Source organism: Arachis ipaensis, chromosome B09, assembly GCF_000816755.2.
Source record: "Arachis ipaensis cultivar K30076 chromosome B09, Araip1.1, whole genome shotgun sequence".
NCBI lineage: Eukaryota > Viridiplantae > Streptophyta > Magnoliopsida > Fabales > Fabaceae > Arachis > Arachis ipaensis.
Window position 1 is genome coordinate 15,669,764 of NC_029793.2, and position 20,151 is coordinate 15,689,914.

At 34.8% G+C, this 20,151-nt stretch overlaps 2 protein-coding genes across 2 annotated transcripts; both read right to left on the reverse strand.

Moving 5' to 3' along the window:
* LOC110266763 lies at window positions 1,088-2,200 on the reverse strand. Its single transcript, XM_021111769.1, has 4 exons — window positions 1,752-2,200; window positions 1,505-1,676; window positions 1,345-1,431; window positions 1,088-1,264 (listed from the first exon to the last, which is right to left on the reverse strand). Exons 1-4 carry the CDS (start codon window positions 2,198-2,200, stop codon window positions 1,088-1,090), a joined length of 885 nt encoding a protein of 294 aa, XP_020967428.1.
* Window positions 3,281-6,966, reverse strand: LOC110266377. Its single transcript, XM_021110911.1, has 6 exons — window positions 6,517-6,966; window positions 4,236-4,306; window positions 3,826-4,141; window positions 3,618-3,723; window positions 3,380-3,550; window positions 3,281-3,296 (listed from the first exon to the last, which is right to left on the reverse strand). The coding sequence occupies exons 1-5, from the start codon at window positions 6,529-6,531 to the stop codon at window positions 3,459-3,461; spliced, it is 600 nt and encodes a 199-aa protein (XP_020966570.1). The 5' UTR covers window positions 6,532-6,966; the 3' UTR covers window positions 3,281-3,296; window positions 3,380-3,458.

Sequence of the window (20,151 nt, forward strand, 5' to 3'; positions counted from 1 at the left end):
GAGAGTGCGAGGGGAGGGCGGAGGAGGGTGGCGGTGTTGAAGTTGAAGAAGAATTTGTTTTTGTTTTTATTTTTAATATATTTTTTATTTTTATTAATAGTTAAGGGTAATTTGGTAAAAAAATAAAATCGAGATAAAAAAAGGACGATTTTATAACGTTTTGTAACGTTGGGGATGATTTTAATAACAAAAAAGATCGGGGACGATTTTGATTTTCACCCGAAACCTTAGGGACGATTTCAGTACTTAACCCTAATTCTAATTAGTAATAATAAGTTTGAACACATAATTACTGGTATCAAGCCACAATAAGGTCGTAAAGAAAAGCTAAATAAGTAATGTTATCAAAACAAAACATAGTAATAATAAGTAGTCCTTGGCCACATGTTACTAGTCCAAAAGGTGGCCCGATTGAAACATAGGAAATGCATACTCCTAATACAACAAGTTTGAAAAATGCCATTTGTTGCTCCGCAATCTGCCAGATCTACTTCAATTTCGGCATCCAATGCCTCGCCTCATTGAATGGAGCCATCAGTAATGCAAGTGTCGTGTGCACTCTGACCATGTATTCATCCATCTGCAACATAAACTCAAAATATTTTTGGAGAATACTGAAGCATAAGATGGGGTTCCCCTTCGTAAACAAAGATTAATGTTCGTAATGGTTATTGACCTACTTTGTGATGAAGATTGTGTTGAAACGTATTACCTATAGCCATCCAGTTTAGAACTAAAACAGTTGATGTGTCACTGTCACGGTGAACTTGTTAATTACTCAAGTTGCCTTGCCAAAAAGTCCACAAGGCATGTTCGAAAAATAAAACAGAAAGACTATAATTTTTTTCCAAAAACATTACTCCTGACCTGATGTTTTAGACAAAAGCTAGATATTATTCAGCAAGTTTAGTTACTGCTCTATTACCGTTGTTGGCAAGAAGGAACTCTCTCCACTGGTGAGATTCTGAAGTTCATAAGGTCGCCGGTTATCCTAGAAAACTCAATTGGGTATGATGGGTTTCCAATCATGCGAGACACCGTATCTCCCTACACAAAAATGGGATTCGAGGATAATAAACAATACCAATCAGATTGTGCCGAGCCAACGAGACAATTTAGGGGAAAGCCATTTTGCCAAATTGCGGACGAAAAGATATATCTCTTCCTCACCGGTGCATGAGTCCAAAAGATATATCACTCCCTCTCTAAATCTGATCATCGCAAGATACCAGTGGCCTGAATGTTCTTTAATCGGGAAGTAGCCCTAAATCAAAATAGGCAGTTTGAAATGAATTAGTAAAGTTGTCAATACCTAACAAGGGAGGGAGGAAGAAGCATACTCACATAATGCAGGGTCATGGATGGCTTCATCAAAATTTCTTTGTAGTTGTTAATCAGTTCCGTTACCAATTTACCTTCACGCACATCCCTCTATAAATGTTACAGGTCATTAGTAGAAAAGATATGTTTCAACACCAGCCAAATATAGGGAAGGTTTCTTTACCGCGAAAGATGGTGGCAAGCTCCAGAAATGTCTACCATCAAGGCCATCATTAGAAAGGGTCATTCTCATTGCAAATGCATGGAAAAAATCATCATCTGAAATTTGACCCAAATGCAAAGTCCCAAAATGGTTCCTCCTGAGAATGCAATCCCAAAACCTAACAAGCTCCTCCCTGCGAAGAAAATGGGTCATGGATTTAACTGAAGTTTCACTGAATCTTACTCGTCAATTCGTCAAAATAACTTACTCTTGGTCACCATCGTATTTGAAGACGTATGCCACCACCAGTGATTGCACTTGATTAAGCTTGTTCTCGCTCAGCCTCACCAAGTTTTCAGGAAAGGTCTGCCCGATACATCGGCCACGACCCATGTTCATGAGGCTCCTGAATAGCTTTACTGATGTAGTAGAGGCGCTCCCAAATAGACCTCCGTTCATCACAAGGCCTCTAGTGGTTGGCACACTATGAATAATTAGAGAAGGGGGCGATGATGGCTGCATAAATGGTCGTAACATAGATGCCATTCGGGGCAAGTTCGATTGTGCACAGCCTATTGCATTTCCAGCGTTTGTGGGCAGCTGGCCAATGACAGAGGGTCGAGGATTGAAAGGGACTCCACTTGCGACATCAACACCTCCTCCACCCAAGAAGGACGACATCGACTGTGACGGCAAGTGGTTACTCTTCCTTGACATCGACTATGACGGGAAGTGGACTGAAGCATGTCACACCTGCCTGGCCATGAGACAATACCAAAGCATTGCCATTAACATCAACGGAAGCTGCGAGAAGTGGATAAAGATGAAGACAAGGTTTTGCTCATAGTATGTTATTAGCCATAGTCAACCTTTGTATACAGGTGATATGTAACATCAATAGAAGAGCACAATCTTCAAAAATCTGGCTATCACATTTTGACACCCTGCCTTTGTTTCAGCACTTTATCTACTGCCAATGAATAATATGACTTAGGATTCATTTTGTCGCTACTAATTAATTAATAATAGTGTTATCCCTGATTGCACAGACTCGCCTTTTAGATGCGATTTTTTTGACTGAATGAACATAAAAAAATAATTCACATGGAAAAAATAATTCAATTCATTTAACATTTAATTGACAGATTAAACATTCATTTTCTTCCTGTTATTAAAAATACTTTAGATTAGAAACATGTCCATCAAGAGTCTCATAAAATTATAATTTTTACAAATTTATAGAAAAAACTTTTGTCCAAGTACAACTTTTTAATTATTTAAAAAATATCTATCCCTCTCATAAAATTATATTCTACAATACAATCAGACTTTGTATTTTTTAAAACATATATATAACTCCTATGAAAATATATTTATTAAAGTCACACTTGAGTATAAATTTTATAAGAATGAAAAGGTGGGTGGACAATGGCCCAAGTGTCTTTCACATCTATATTTTGTCTTATTGATGTCATCACCAAACTCTATGTAGATATATTTTAAAGAAATGATATTCCCTCCAGAGTCAACTTCACCAACTAACTCATTTCTAAGGATAAAGTTACTCACATTGAAAATAACAAATACAAGGGAACATGTTTTGAAACTCTAACTAGCGAGACAAAATGCATTAAATGCTTACAAGTTACAACAGACAAAGTGGCTCTAGAAACATATTTCAGCCGATTACAACAAACAAAGTGGCTCTTGGAGCATATTTCAGCCCACACTACCTTATGCTAGTCATGAGCGTACAAGCTATCATGAGTTCGAACGAGGAATGTAAAAACTTTTATCCCTTGGCGACGTCTTCCTAAAATGGAATCCAAGGTCATTATCAGAGACTCATATCACAAATCATTCATTAATGATACAGGTCAATTATGCTCCACATACGGCAAAAGCAGGTGGGAGGCACCAAAAGAACGGATGTCTAACATGCTGAATTGAACATGTGTTTCGCATTGCTACGATTTCAACAACCCTCCCATCTATAGGTCGTCCAGGTATCAACGTTTGAATATGTCGCCTTGTGAGTCGATATTGGGCATTCTGACAAGGGTTTCCCTAAATTGAAGCAAACGTTAAAGGGAGTCACACATAACAAATGAAGCAAATAATCATCATCACATACTCATTTGAATGTCCATCCGAGAATAAATAGTTGAATAACAAGGTATCCTCACGATTGAAATCCATTCATGAGTGGCTTTAAACTTTGACCTAGTCTTAGCAACCTTCTGATTAGAAACAACAAGACATGCACATTATGTTTTGTTTGATTTAACTACTTCAATGTAAATCACTGCTGCATATAAATGTTCTAGAATAAGAAATTTTACCCGCATTGTGCTGCAAGCAGTAGCAGCTCTTAAACGCTTTGTCGGCGCTGATCCAGTGCATCGCCCATCTGGTGAGTGGAAGAGCATCCTTCCTTTTAGCACCAGGGCTGTCAGCGGCTGCGGCGGGTTGTTCTCCTCCGAGTCAACTGCAACAGTCAGGATTTCTAGGGGAAGGGTTGGAGCTTTGCTTGGAATGGAGGAGCCGCGTAAGATGGTGGCATCTCTGTGGTTTGTCGATTCAAAAACATCATCAGCAATAGCTTGCACATTTTCAGCATGTCCATGCAAAACAAAGGCAACAGCGGCAACTTCTTCCCTACAAAAGTGTTAATATAGTATATAAGATTATTACCATGGATGGAAAAAACGACCATGCACATAAAATGCATTTCAAAATAGCATTCATCCACCTGAGATTTCGCTGCTGGGAAGCGACTGTGCATGGTTTGGATGGAAACATGTCTTCGTACCTAGTAGACCACTTGAATATAGATGATAGAGAAAAAAATAATTAGTATTGGGCACATAAACCTTCAAACTAAGTGTGGAATATATAGTGATACCACTCTCCCAACATATGAGACTATTGGATAATACCCATAGTATAATGTTGCACTATATTAGACCAGTGGACACTACCATTATTTTATTTTGCATGTCAAACTAGGCTTCACACCAACGGCCAAGTGTCCCATTGTGTAATAATATATTTCATAGTAATTCATAGTAAATTTATAATCGCATGCATTTAACTTAACATGAATTCATGGTATAACAATATTTATATTAATAGTAAAAGTATAAATTATGAATACAACTAAAGATCTAACAGAAGAAGTATTTATATTTATGAGTCTTATTAATATTATTTCAAACATTATCGAAATTCTTATATACATATAACATAACTTTTTCTACAATCTCAATTGAAAAATATATTTTATTCCAAGAATTCAAAAATAAATAAGGATAATTACACTATAAATGAGACAACTAGTAATAACAATATATGAAGACAGGAATATTATGGAATAATGTTATTGTTGGCCGAATACATGGACTGGTATACATTAAGAAAACAAAAAAAATTCCACAACGACTGAAATGGCCAAAATTTTAATTTACTTAATTCTCATTTATTAGGACATAAGGGAACCGTTGGAACACATATCTGAAATTCAATTCATGAATTCATTATGCCAACAAACAGATGCCGAGCTACTTCCTTTAAAAAGGCATGACTCAAACGCTATAACACCATTATTCTATAACATCCCTTCTTATTTTTCATTCAAAACAATGGTCATGCCCAAAAAGAAATTATATGTTGTTTTCCATGGAAAAAAACCTGGGATCTACAACAATTGACCAGAGTGTTTTGCTTAGGTGAACGGTTTCAGTGGTAATCTGCACAAGTCTTACGAGGACTATAACCAAGCTAGGATTGCATGGGAGGACTTCCTGGAAAATCAACAATCACAACACCAGAGAACTTCCATTCAACAAGAAGCACATCAGGGCCCTCTTCATCGAACCGATTATGCGACAACGTTGTATCAACACCAGGTCACGCCATCGCCACAACCCCACCTTATTACACAAGACTCTTATACAACCGATGATGACTTCTATAATGAGCACTTACTCAATCTTCATGAACAGGGAGCTCTCAATGAAGGGCCCCCTTGCTGCGTCGGTTTTCCCTTCGTTCGTTTGTTATAATCATCATTAGTGTTATTGTCCTATGGTATGCTTTATTACGAAACTAATTTATACCTTGTTATATTCTTCTATTACAGTAAACTAATTATAATAAGAAGCAGCAATCTAACTAATCACCATGTGTAAGGAATCTGTATCTTACGTGCCACTACATTTCAAATAGTTTTGAATGCAATGTTTATATAAAAAGCCACAAGCAGTTGAATATATATTAAACAAATTTTTAATTTACAAAGGCATTCCTTTCTGCACATCTTCCTTGCAGATCTAAAAAAATCTATCACCACAAGCTAAAGACAAAAACCATAAATATCCCATTATGTGCAATAGAATCATAATAAATTAAAAAACTTGCATTGTACTCTTTGTGCCATCTGACGTACGATAAAGCACTGTTCACAAACGACAACAATTATTTCTTAAGATTTTAGCTTTTTTCGCATTGGGCAAAAAAGGATGCTACAACAAATTCTTACTGATTTAAGCTCCCTATTACATAAGTTCGGTTTAGTTTATTAATCTTCCCATATGATACCGATTTTCAGAAGAAATTAACTCAACTACCCTGAAAATCAACTACTTAATACAATTATCAAATAACCATTAAAACCTATTCTTCCAAGTAATACATTTAGAGAACCTTTTACAAAATTGAGTTCAGATAACAGAAATGCAACATATCCATAACCACACATTACAACAACACACCAAATCAACAAGGTTCCACATGAGAAGATTCCTCAGCACCACACCTAACTTACTCAGCCAACAAACTAGTGGAGCATTAGCACCTTAATTAGCAAGAACAACATACCCCTAATTAAATTAAACAATACATAGCAACGCATACAACCTAAAAAGAGGTAAAATAACAATAAAGGAGAACATCCAAAACACAGCACACATTCAACACACAAACAACAATGGAATCTACAATTTTGTTGCACAACCAAAAAAAATTACAAGCACCTCTTCATATTGCATTGCCTTCAACGTTTCTGTGTTTTAGTGCATCGTAACGACCCCTCAGCTTCTTGTATGCCTCTTCTAATTGACTTAATTTCGCACGGAGAGCATTGTTACTGTCCTTTACAAGCTTCAGCTTCGAATAGCTATAGTCCCGAATCTCCTTTCCGGTTAAATCCAACACACGACCTAACATCTCAAATGCTGCATCCTCTCTTGTAGTTTTCTCAACCAAGGAGAATCGACCCCTGGCTGAAAGCTCAACTTCAAATGGATCGCCCGGAACCACCACAGTGAACCCGTAAAATGGGCCTTTCTCTCTTGTAAACCGTTCTTGCTTGAAAAAGCATGGACCAGGAATTTGAGCATCATGGCACACCTTCACCAACCAATTCTCCATGTTGGCCACAACAGCAAACTCCAAATTCAGCTCCTCTTCTGGAATAACGGGTATTCTTGGGATTACATTATACCAAACACTAAATTTCGGCCATCATCTAGAACAAAACAGATCAACAAAATGCTATAACAAATGCGACAACAGATGTTCTGAAAAATTCACCAACTGAAGTTTTAAATACTTACACGACACAACTGCACCACGCTGTGAGCTTTCGTTCGACAGATTGTTGTTATATCCGGAGGCTCCTTATCCAATTGCGCCAACGAATTCACCACACGAAGCTTTCTCCCATGACATCAAACACATTCTTGCCTTGAAGCACATACAGACATGTTCATAGCTATTAAAACATTGGTACTCTGGAAAAGTGAAGTTAGTTACCTATTCGTTAGCCTCTTCCCAACTAGTAGAAACACCAGGACAGTGTCCCTTTGTCACAACAAAGAAAAAGAACCGCTTCAACCCTAAATCCATTTGTTCTTATTCTTCAATGTTACTCTCCTTCTCCCCAACTGTGTCTTTCAAGTAGTGTTTCAAATTTCAATTCCAACTTGGGGATTTTGTAACCATCAATTTCTCCCATTAATACTTAATAGTAGTTAATTTTTAGAAAACGCTAGCCCAAATTGCCAACTTCCAGAGGACTTCATTTTTTCATATAGCTGCTTAAGAAATATAGGCTAAGAAAAAATTTTACATAATAAGCCCAACCCTAAACACATCACACATTGCAACAAAAAAAAATATATATTTCAAAGGTTTTCATTTTTATCCTTTGATTAATCCAAAGGCCTTCGTAAAAACAGGCCCAGACCCAAATACATCACACATATGTAAAAAACATAATTCTATTTGAAAATCTCAATAACTCCCAACACAAAAACAGTTTTTTATACATTACCTCCACCATTGGGTCACATTACAAATACAACAAAACCTATTCACCCATTACGTTCTGAAAAACGAAATCACACTCTCCAAGAATTTTTTAACTTTAAATACGTGTCATCCTAACAAAGTGCCAGCACAACAAAAAATAAAGGCTCATTGTGAGCCTAGTTCACATGAGGCTAATGCTAAATGTAAGACCTAGAAATTTTAGAAAATTTTATTAAGAACTAATTTAGATTTATTTATCATTAAGTATTTTAATCTCTGAAATTATTTTATTAAAGATAATTAAAACAAATTTTGATTAATTGAGTTTAAAGTAATTTAAGCTTTTATCTGATTTTATAATTATCGAATTATTTTCTATATTTAAATTATAAAGTTTAGCAAATGAAAAATAATAAAAATTTTATATGATTTAGTTTAAATAATTAAGATTTCAGAATTTAATACAAATAATTTTATAAATAAAGAAAATTAATTATATTACCTTATAATTTCAATTAGAGTATTTGATTTCAAATCAATTAATATTTTAGTATAATAAATAATATTTTAGAGTAATTTTAGAGATTTAATTAGATTCTAGATTAACCCAAAATCCCCAATTTCATACACATAAAACGCTAATTTTACCCTAAATTAAATCCTAACCTCACAACCACTCACCATCCACCGCTCCAAGCCCTATACACCCACATACAGAAGAAATGAAGAAAGGGAAGAGAGAAGTGGGAAGAACCGAGTGGGGAGGAGGAGAGGGAGAGCACAGAGAGCAGAGGGAGGATACAGAGAGGGGACATGCTACTGCCGTCGTCCAGTCGCCACGCCACGGCCGCTGTTCATGCGCCGCCGTCGTTGACAAGGGGAGAGATAGAGCTCGCGATGCAGGAGTAGAAGAGAAGCCATCGTCGCGCGTTGATTCCGGTTTTGCCACGCCATCTCGCCGTTGGGGTCGCAACCACCATCGCCGCCAAAGCCGCGCGTTCGTCCCTGGTCGCGCCACCACTGTCGTCCAAGGAGCCGCCACCTCTGTTCGTCGACACCGTTCAGGGAAGAAGGAAGAGACGCACGAGCGTTAGTGGAGTAGAGAGCCTCTGCTGGGTCACCACCGCACCTGGGTGCTGCTGTCGAAGCCACTCTTACCACCGCTGCTACTAGGGTTTGTTGTCGTCAAGCCCCGCGTTGCCACCGTTGGAGGAATTTCGTGCGCCGCCGCCGCCATCGCTGCCGGTGTGGTCGGAGCCACCGTTGCTGGTTTGGTCGGAGCCGCCGTTGCTGGTGAGAGAGAGAGGCTAGCCAGTTCTGCTTCTGGTTTCTAAAATCTGACAAGAACTTCATTGTAGTTGCTGGAGTTGCTGTTGCTGTTGCTCTGGCTTCGTTTTGAACCATTAAACCGCTACTATTTTGGTAAGCCCTACCTTGTTTCTGATTCTTCCTTGTTCTACCAATTTGTTTTTATCTTAAAGCATGTTGCTGAAACTATTTGTATTGAATAAAGTGCTTATAGTAAGTTACGTTGCCGTTGCTGCCACGGTCGCCGGTGAATCATGCACCGCCATCAAAGTTGAAGATAGCACCAACCTTCTTCTTCTAGTTTTGATTTTCCTATTCTTGAACTTGTAAGCTTTAATCCTTATTCTGCTTCCATTTTGTTTCTTAGTCTTTTCCTGTTCTGAGTAAAGAAAACCTATATTTCTGTTTAACACTGCTGCTCTGCCTTCCCTGTTTGCTGATGGAATTATGATAGGTGATAGTATTAATGGTACTAACGAGCTATTAGAGTTGCTGTCGCTGCTGAAATTAACAAAGATGGGATCATTGCGTTTAAATTCGATGGGTTCGACTAACTGAGGTAGGGGCGCTTTTCTTAAACTTGTTTTACCTTCCAGAGTTATTATAAATCGATATTAATGCGTAAGATATATTTTTGTGATTTCGTAAGTCCTATGAATTGAATTGAGTTGCTTTGGATGAATGAGATTATTAGTTTGATTGATAAACTGATCAATTGAGAAAGTTGGATATTTGGATTAGTTTATTGATGTTGTTAAAGTGGTTTTCCTTGAATTATCAGAGAAGATTTATTATTGCCTTTTAGGTTAATTTTGGAAACGGTTTGATTTTAGAAAAGATTTAATATTAAAATTTAATTTGATATTAAACCCGATTTGATATCGGAATTTGATTTTAAAATAAAATTTGGTAAGGACTTGATATTTGAAAACGGGTTATTTATTGAGAATGATTTGCTATTTTGGAAATGATTCGAAAAGTGTTTGAGGAATGGTTTGGTTTGAAACTGTTTGAAAAGATCGAGAATTCTTAACTATTGATTGATGCTGTTGGTTGAAGTCGGTTTAAATTGCGATTTATAGGATTGGTTGATTGAATTCTAGATTTTGCAATTTCCTTGGATTGAGTGTTGTTGTGATAATGGTTATTGGAAGTGATTTGACTGATTAACAAGCATTTGGTTTGGTTTGGTTGGGACCCAAAAAGGGTGGCAGTGTCCAAGTTTTAGAGGAGATGCTGCCGAAATTTTATAAAATTGGAAGTTTTATTTGAAGTAATTAATTAAAAAGATTTGTTTTTAAACATTATATGTTTTAAGATTGATTTATTTATCAAAGAAAGAATTATGTTTTGAATTGGGATTGTTAATGAACGGAATGGAAAGAAGGATGATGAGGATTGATGAGGATTTTCTTTGAAATATGGTTTTTGAATCAATTTGGAAATGAGATTTGGATTGATGAATGATTATGATATTGAGAATGTTGAGATATGATCTTTGAATTATTCATATGGCTTATGAATTTTAAATATCTGAGATACGAGGTTCCCTGGATTAAGTGTCGTGGCTTGCCACCACGTGTATCAGGTTGAAAACTCGATACTCTGTTGACCCTACGACGTAAGTGTGACCGGGCACTATATAAATTCCCGGGAATGTTACCCCCATCGAACAATATTGATTATTTGAGAAAAAGCTATGCATAGACTCTTGGGGATGCACGTCGGGGGACAGTCTAAGGTCAATTCAGACTTGTCGAGTTGGCTGGATAACTGACAGTTGAGCCTCATCAGCCATAGGACAGGCATGCATCATATGCATTTGTATGCTTTGTTTGGGTTTAAACTTGTTTGGGTTTGCCTAAATGCTAAACTGTTCTTAACTACTACTTGAACTATTTGCTGTAACTGCTACCTAAACCTGTGCTTTCCTTGTCTGTCTTGTCTGTGTTTGTCCTGGAGTGCTACATTTGAGAATGAACTTTGGTGCTGAATTAATGATTGTGTTGTTTGATTGCGTGGTTGGTTTCTGATTGAGATTTTATTATAAGAAAGGAAAGGTTTCGGATTTTTGACAGATTAAATATTGTTTCTTTGAAAAGGTTTTTGAACGATTACCTATTGGTTTTTAAAAGATTCATAAGGCAACGATAATCACTGAGTTTGAAAAGAGTTTTCTTATTAAATATCTTCTTACGACAACTTTGAAACTCCGTGGTGAGACCGTGTGGTTAGGTTCTCACCCCCTACAGCTTTACCTTTTCAGGAACCGGATGAAGAAGCATTAAGAAGAGTTATACTGTGTTTGGTTTATATGTTGTTGTGTTAATTAGATTATTTTCTTCCCTCGTCTTTGTTATCACAAGTTTGTAAGAGGGATAGGAGTTGTATATTTTATATGTATATTATATTAAGAGATATTATGTAAGGAGTCTTGTATATGAATCTATGCCTGCTTATATTTTTTTTAAGATAAAGTATTTATTTCTGGTTTTCAAAGAAATCAGCGATACAGTGTCGAGTCACAGGCTCCTATTTTAATATTTAGTATGTAAAGTAGTTGTAATACTTCTTGCTATCAGAGTAGCGCAGCAGGAAGCGTGATTTCTGATAATGAGAGTGTTACACTAAAACTCACTGTTAATCGAAGATATCGTTAGCCACTTGGCTTGTATAAAAAGCCAAGTGTCATAAACATCATTATGAAAGTACTATTATTTTAACATTCTCTTAGCTTTAACTTATATTGAAGTTGCATTGAGATCTTATTAATATTCATTGCCTTCTAGTCTTGTTGAATTCATAAGTTTTGTTCAAATTACCTTATAAAAACATGTCAGTATCTTCTTTGTAAAACATCTCTAAAATTGCAGTGCATAGTTGTTAACTTATTATTAAAATGGTGTACAAAAGTATAAAATGATAATAAACACAAAAGCCATCATGATTTATAACAAGCCACAATTATCATATCAATAAGAAAAATTTTAGGTGGACACTGTTATGCAGGTTTTTATAAACACAAAGAGAATTATTTGACAAAAGAAACAAAAAACCAATTTTACCCATAGTTAGAAACACTAACAAAATTACTCAAGTAAGATCGAAACAAATTTTTTACCTACAAAAACTGATTTGTGTGCCAAAATTGTCCAGACGTCAAATCACTACAACATTTTTGGCCTAAGGTAACCCTTATTCGAAGCAACACTTAACAAAAGTTACCTTAGATAGACAAAGACAACATTTTTTACGAGTTACCTTTGATTAAGGCAAAGATAACAAAATTTTTAGCCACCCATAAAAAGAGTTGTCTTTGATATCTAAAACAACATTTATAAAATGTTACAAAATAAAAACTTTAAAACAACATTTATAAATAAAAATACAACACTTTATAAGAGTTGTCAAAAAAATTAAACAAATAACATTTATAAAATGTTGCCTAAAATTATTTATGATTAAAAATTTTAAAAGAAAACTTTTAATTATATTTCCACCCATTATTTTTTCAATAAAAAAAAACTTAAACAAAACAAAACTTTGAAAATTGAATTGCTTCAGTTCCATTTCCCACACACACAAAGTGAAGCCTTTCTCCCCTGCAACAACACCATCGTACCCTTTCTCCCCTTCCTAATGGTGGTGACAGCAGGTCAGCAACGTTCAATCGCCGGTGCACTCCTCCACGTACGGCGACGGCGCGGTGTTATCCTCGACGAACGACGGCGCGCTGTTCTTCAGAAGCCCTAACATAGCCACTGTAACAACTCACGGACCATTTCTCCAGAAGCCCTAACGGCGACAGCGGTGCTCAATCGCGGTGCACTCCTCCATGTACAGCGACGGCGCGGTGCTCTCCACGACGGACGTGGTGCTCAATCTCGAGAAACCCTTCTCCCTTCTCTTCTCCTTTTCGTTCTTCCTCTGTTCCTCCATTTTCAGGTATTTGAGAAAACTGATTTTGATGTTCTCTGAATTAATTCATTACAGTTTAGTTAAATTTTAATTTTTAGTTAGTAAATTATTTTGCTATTCTCTGATTTGTTGGTATCTGATTTTGCTGTTCTATAGATTATTATTGTTGTGTATAAAAGTTTGTTATATTTATATAAGAGCAAATAAAAATAATAATATAGAATGATATAGAGATTATTGAACTCACAGAATATTTAGGATTAAATTATTGGATCGAGAAGCTGATGAACACATTTGGGGGTTTCGATCTCATTGTTGGTGGCAGCCCTTGCAACAACCTTGGTGGGAGCAATAGGGTAAGCAGGGATGGATTAGAGGGTAAAAAATCTTCTCTCTTTTTTTATTACTGCTGTATTCTTGACTTGGTTAAGAATATAATGACCACCAACCAATGAACTATGTCTAAAGAAAGAAAAAAAGAAAAAAACTGTGTTTAATGTTCTTTGTAAAATCCATACCATTTGGATGTTATCTAACTTGGAAATAGTTCCACCCCATTTTTATTGCCAAAGTAAAGGCAGTTTAAATAAGTTTTCATTTTTCATATTTGTGATTTCACTTTTACTACTTTAAGAAAAAAATAGTGAAGACTCTTCGACTTTTTTTTACCTGTTGGATTGATCTTATTTTTGCCTTATTTCAAATAAACGTTTCTTTTAATGGTGGTCTTGAATCCTGCCATGTTTGAAAGTTTTAATGATATATATGGGAAGACCAAGATCAAGTTTCTAATATCATTAGTAACTAGTTCTGTTCTAGGAACATAGTCAATCAAAACAATGAAAAATTAAAGTGAATGATCTATTGTAAAATCTATTCTCTATTATTCTCTGTCATCCTTATGAATTCAGTTAATTTTTGTGAATTATATCCGTTTAAGAAGAAAAAAAAAGCTAACAACTCAGCTCATGTTTGATGCAAATTAGTACCACACTAAATTAGTTCATTTACTAATTTTTTTTCATTTAAAAGTTTAGAATCCTCTACTATATTACTTTTTATTTCTCCTCAACTTTATTTATTTACTGTACTTTTATTTGAGTTTTAGTTTTTTTTAGTTCAATTTTTTTCTTACCAAGATCTGAGAATTAGATGACTAATTCTAAACGAAATTGAATGAACCTTGAAAGAGATTTAGTTTATAGCTTTGTCAAACAAGGTTTAATTGTAAAAGTATTACATAAATGCTTATTTATGATGTCCATTTTCCTAATTTGAGTGAAAATTTTCAAGTAGATATGATTTCATATGTTAGGCTCACTTAGGTGCAGAGGAGAGATATGATTATCAAGTTTCATTTATTCTTTTAATTATAAACATAGAAGAAAACATGTTTTGGTTACTTATTGCATTCCACTATTGTCAAGTCTCACAAATATAACATGATTATTCCCTGAACTATGCTAATACGTCTTGTCCGAGTGGCGAATATTTTGACTGAATATTGCTTTGCCAGGAAAGGTTCACTTCTGTTGATGTGTCTTATTATGTGCAGCTGCCATTACTACAGAGGCTTCTGCTAAGGTGATTGATGGGAAGTCAGTGGCAAAGCAAATCAAAGCTAAGATAATAGCAGAAGTCTGAAGGATAAAGATTATATTGGAGTGACTCCTGGGTTGGAGATAGGAAAGACTCTGCAACTTATGTGTGTAAAAAGGAGGAGGCTTGTGAATCTGTGGGAATAATTTCTTTTGAAGCTAATTTGCCTGAGGATTCCACAGAACAAGTGTGATCCTTCGGTTCATGGCATCCTTTACTTTCTGTATGCTTCTAAATCTCTTAACTGCAGTTCCATTTTTCTTGAATCCTTGATAAGAGCTTTTTCTGCTATGCTAAGTTATATTTTAGTAGCGACTGTTTTCAAGTTCTTAGGAAACTATGTTAAACTTTTTAGACATAAAACTATGTGTCTTGTCCGGCTTTAATTTAAGTTTGAGCTTATTTGTAAAAGTATTACATAATCATAAACATATATAATAAAAATTTTAATTAAAAGTTAATAATAATAATTTAATTTAATGATAACAAGTAATAATGAGACCCACTTCTCCATCTATTGACTGAAAATAACTTTAACTTTAACTTTTATAATGTATTATGTTTAGAGGCATTTTAGAAAGTTGTTTGGAAGGAGTAAGGTGTTAAATTGATGTTGTTTCAACTTTGTTTGTATCTGACATTGCTGCTGGTTTTTTTTATCTTGGTTCTACATTCTGCATCATGGATTTGTTCTCAAAAATTGAAAAAGACATTAGAATTTAGATGTATAACTTTTGAAAAAGGACAGGGAAAATCCTAGAAGTAGAACTCCTCAAATTTTTATCATTAGAATCAATGTTGCATCAAATGGTACATTGAGTTAAATCGGAAATACCCTATCATTTGTTTGGTTGTTTTCTAAAGTAAGAAAGCTATCATTAGTTTTATCGTTATCTTCTTTCAAATGTCATTGCAGGTGACACTGCCAACAAAATTGGGACCTATAGAATTTTTTGTGTGCCAAGTTTCACAATGTACCTTTTTATGTGGCTGCACCGCTGACTTCAATTGATCTGTCACTTTCTTTCGGAGAAGAAATCGTCATCGAGGAGAGGTCTTCGAAGGAGTTGTTGAACTCGCTTGGAGAGCAAGTTGCTGCCTCATGATAAATGTTAAATAATTTTTGTTCGTAATGAGAAAAACATGTACTTTGTTTACTTATGTTTATTATTTATTTTTCTTGGTAAGTAGTAAGTATGTTAATTGGCACTTAGAACACCTTTCTACATACATGCAATATATATTATTAGCTTATTCTCCCTACATTGATTAAATTGAATTTAAATATTTAAATATTGTTAGTGTGTGCTATATATCCTATAAATATAACAAAAGTAAAATATATTGTTTTAGATATAAAAAAAAGAAAACTTAAGAAGAACTCAATGAAGTGTTGTTTTAGGTATTAAAAAAATAACTGCAAATAAACTTAGATAAGTGTTTTTTTAGGTTTATGAAAATGCAATCCTGCCACTTAGATATGTATGTGAATGCGGCTTAGATGAATGTGTTCCAATGAAACATTCAAATTATCCACAATTTGATGTCCCTTTCAATGAAGCAATGCAGGTAGTCGTGTTGCCCAAAACATTCACAAAAAGTATGTTTAACAAATATTATAATATAATTTTTTGGTACTTTATTGAGTTGATGTAGATCTACAATGATCTTTTTTAAAGACATATTACATATATAAAACAGGAAAAATGTATAACGAAGAGAAGGAGCACCATATGAGTCATGAGACCTTAAACAATATGGAATAAATATATCTAGCATGAGTAGTAAAGAATCATGACCAATACTATCATGATGAAAGAGATATTTTTCTTTAGCTGCTGAAGAAACGTGGAGAAACAAGCTACTAAACACATGTTATCTTCGCACAAGCCAACACTGGCTCCTGCCCTATACATTAGGGGAGTCGATAATCCCGGTAGATCCTCTGCATGAATGGGCGCGTTCTCCTGTAATAACCAAAGCTACCGTGGCTACTATGGAGCTATCGTGCTGACTATGATGCTCTGTGAGGCCAGTTCCCTGCGGTGAAGTTTATTCCTTCCCATAAGGGAAAGGCAGGCTTATGTCACTCTCAAATGGAGCGATAGACCGGATGGACGACACATCCTGACAGGAAGAAGCAACTGCAGACTATGACGCATGAGGGGAAATGATCTTTTTTCATGGGTCACAGTCTGCAGCTTCTTCTTCTAGTCAGGACGTGCTGTCCTTCAGAAAACAAGATAACACATGTTCAGTAGCCTGTGTATTTACGTCTCTTCAGCAGTTAAAAAATATTTCTTTCATCACCATAGCACTACCCAAGAATCATATGGATTTTGCACCGCATAGAATGATATTTATACATCCATTGCATCTCAAACAAATTGCATTATACCTAATAAAATTGTAACTAGGTACATGAACACATTAATTATAAAGTCAAAAAAGATTCTGATTTTCATTATTATGGAAAAAAATAAAGGCTAGAATTATAGAAAAAAAATTATTATTTAAAATTAAGAGTATTTAAGGAAAAAAATAAAGTCTAGAATGTTGTTCGGAAGAATTATGAAAAAAATTATTGTTGAAAACTAAAAACTCATGGAATTTGCATCAAAATCATACTGTTTGGATGGTTCATTGCTTTGTTATTCATTTAACCATTCTTGGTTACTTTAAGCTCAAGAAAATGCATAAAACAACTAAAACTAATAGAAAAATGCTAGTGAAACTAGCCTAAGATGCCTTGGCATCATTAGTATATGTTATATATCCTATAAATATAACAAAGGTAAAAAATATATTGTTTTAGATATAAAAAAGAGAACTTAAGAAAAATTCAATAAAGTGTTGCTTTAGGTATTAAAAAAAAATAATTGCAAATAAACTTAGATAAGTGTTGCTTTAGGTCTATGAAAAGGCAACTTAAAAAAATTTGAACAAGTGTTGCTTTATGTATTAGAAAATACAACTTGTAAAAAGGGTTGCCATAAAGTCTTTGTTAAAGTGTTATGTTTGGGTCCTCTAAGGCAACCTTTACGTGGAGTTGTTTTTTCTGTAGAAAAGGCAACGTTTCTTGAAGGTTGCTATAAAAAGGGTTCCCTTTGATATACAAAAGCGTTGCCTTAGACCAAAGGTAACGCCCGTATAGCCAACCCCCCAAAAAGCGTTGCGTTTTGTCGGAAAGTGTTGCCTTTGATCAAAGGCAACATTTTTCCTTATTATAAGCAACGTTTTTAAAGGGTTGCCTCAGCCAGAATTTGTTGTAGTGAATATTCCTTAGCAATGTTAAGTGGGAATTCGACGTGGCACGTTTACTGTTGAGGTGTTATTTTAATTTTATTTTTCCTTTATTTAAATTAGAGTTCAACATCTTTGGTCTAATATTGGTTGATCCGTCATACTCTAAGGCTATGTTTGTTTGAAGGGAAAATGGAAGGAAAGAAAAGAGAGGAAAGAAAATGGGAAGAAAAATGATTATTTTTCATTGTTTGATTGAGGAGAAAAACTAGAGAGAAAAGAAAATGGATGAAAAAAAATTGGTGGGACCCATTAATTTTTTTCTCTCCAACATTAGAAAGAAAATGGAGAGAAAACTAATTTTTCTTTTTTTACTTCCAATACTATCCTTTCACTTTTTTCAATATATTTTATAATATAAGGATAAAATTATCTTTTTATAACATTTCTTTTCTTCTTATTTTTCTTCCATCCAAACACATCTAAAAAAAAATAAAAATCTACTCAATTTCTTTTCTTTCCTTTCTATTTTCTTCCTCTTTATTTCTTTCCTTCCAACCAAATATAACTTAATTCTTGGCTGACAGGCTTTCAAGTGAAATTGTTTGGCTAACATGCATTTATGTCCAATTTATTGTTGTGATTCCTCGTTTATTAATATCAAATCTGTATTATTAACTACTTTAATTTAAAATTGCATACATTATAAGTTGTTTTATAACGACCTGAGTTTTAGAACCTTAAAATATGACCTACCTCGGCATGCTTATTCTTTTATTATATTATATTATATATGCATTTCTAAGTGCGGAATCACACTAATATTTTACTTTGAGACCATTAATCATTAGTTGCATTGCCTTTGATATTATAAAGAAAAAGAATTAACACCATTAAGAATTTAAGACTGTTATTCACCAACATACACATATAAACCATGCATTGTAAATTTAACAAAATTTCGTTAGATAAACGACAGAAGATGTGAACAACGTAAACAACAGATTGTATCCCAGATTCATTAAACATAAAGAAAAACATCTCAATGTGATTATCTATTCTTATTTTCAACTTGACTTTAACATTCAACCTTTTCTGTTATCTATTTTCACTTTCACATATCCTAACCCTATTTTCACCACATCTATTTTATCGCCGCCTCTCCTATTACGTTGCCATCGTCAATAAAAAGAAACATCCAATTAAGAGTAAAAAACATTCGTAATCCTATACTAAAAAACATCTATGTATAATAAAAAGAAACATCCACCTAAGAGCAAAGGAAACATCCAAAACACCTTAAGAAAATCCAAATCACAGCGAAAGAAGAAGAAAAAGAAAGGTGGCAGAAGAAAGACGGTGACGCGAGGGAGGACACACGGCACAACGCAGTAACACGGGAGAGGGGTGCAAGACAGCAGCAACGGCGCCCCCGGATCGCGAGGCAACAACGCCACCAGGGAAGAGTGGTGTGACAATGCAACCACGGCTACGGCGCGAGGAAGCAACAGCGGCGCAAGGTTGCACAGAGACAGCGACAGCAGAATAATAGAGATGCAGCGCGATCACGTCGCTTGCCTCCTGCAACGTCGATGTTATGAGGAGAGAACGCAAGACAGCTTCAAAAATCGGCGACGGCACACTGCGGGGATGGTAGGGGAGGCACGGCGGAGGAGGAGGTGTGTCAGGCTGAGCAGTGGAAGGAGAGGACCGTTGGGCTTAACGACGGTGTGAGTGGCGTAGAAGTAGGAGGGTTGAAATGGAATAGAAATGTAGTATTACTGTGTGTTATGAAAAGATTACGTTACCTAATTCTAATTATTCAAATTCAAAAATTGATTACACCAGCTAATTGAGAATCTGATTTTATTTTAATAATTAATTTAAAATTAATTAATTTTTTATGTTATTGTTTATGTTGTTTGATTTTTGTATTATCCTCCTACAGTCTCTCTAAATTTAATTTCAATGCACGCACCATTATTAGTGTAAAGATGTTTTACTTATGCTTTTAATTACACATATCATTAAGTCAATAAAAATAACAACCATTTATATACTTACAGAGAAAAGTACATATATATATTATTTAAATGTTATCCAAAACAATTGATAGACTTCAAGTAACTATATAAAATAGTTTATATTTTTAGTGTATCAAATTCAATTAATTTATTACTGGATGCCATTCACATGTTTGTACTTTAATTCGAACATATTAAAATCTTAGATTCCTATCTTGTGAAAGGGAACTTGTATATTACTTGGACTACAATAATGTATGTTAT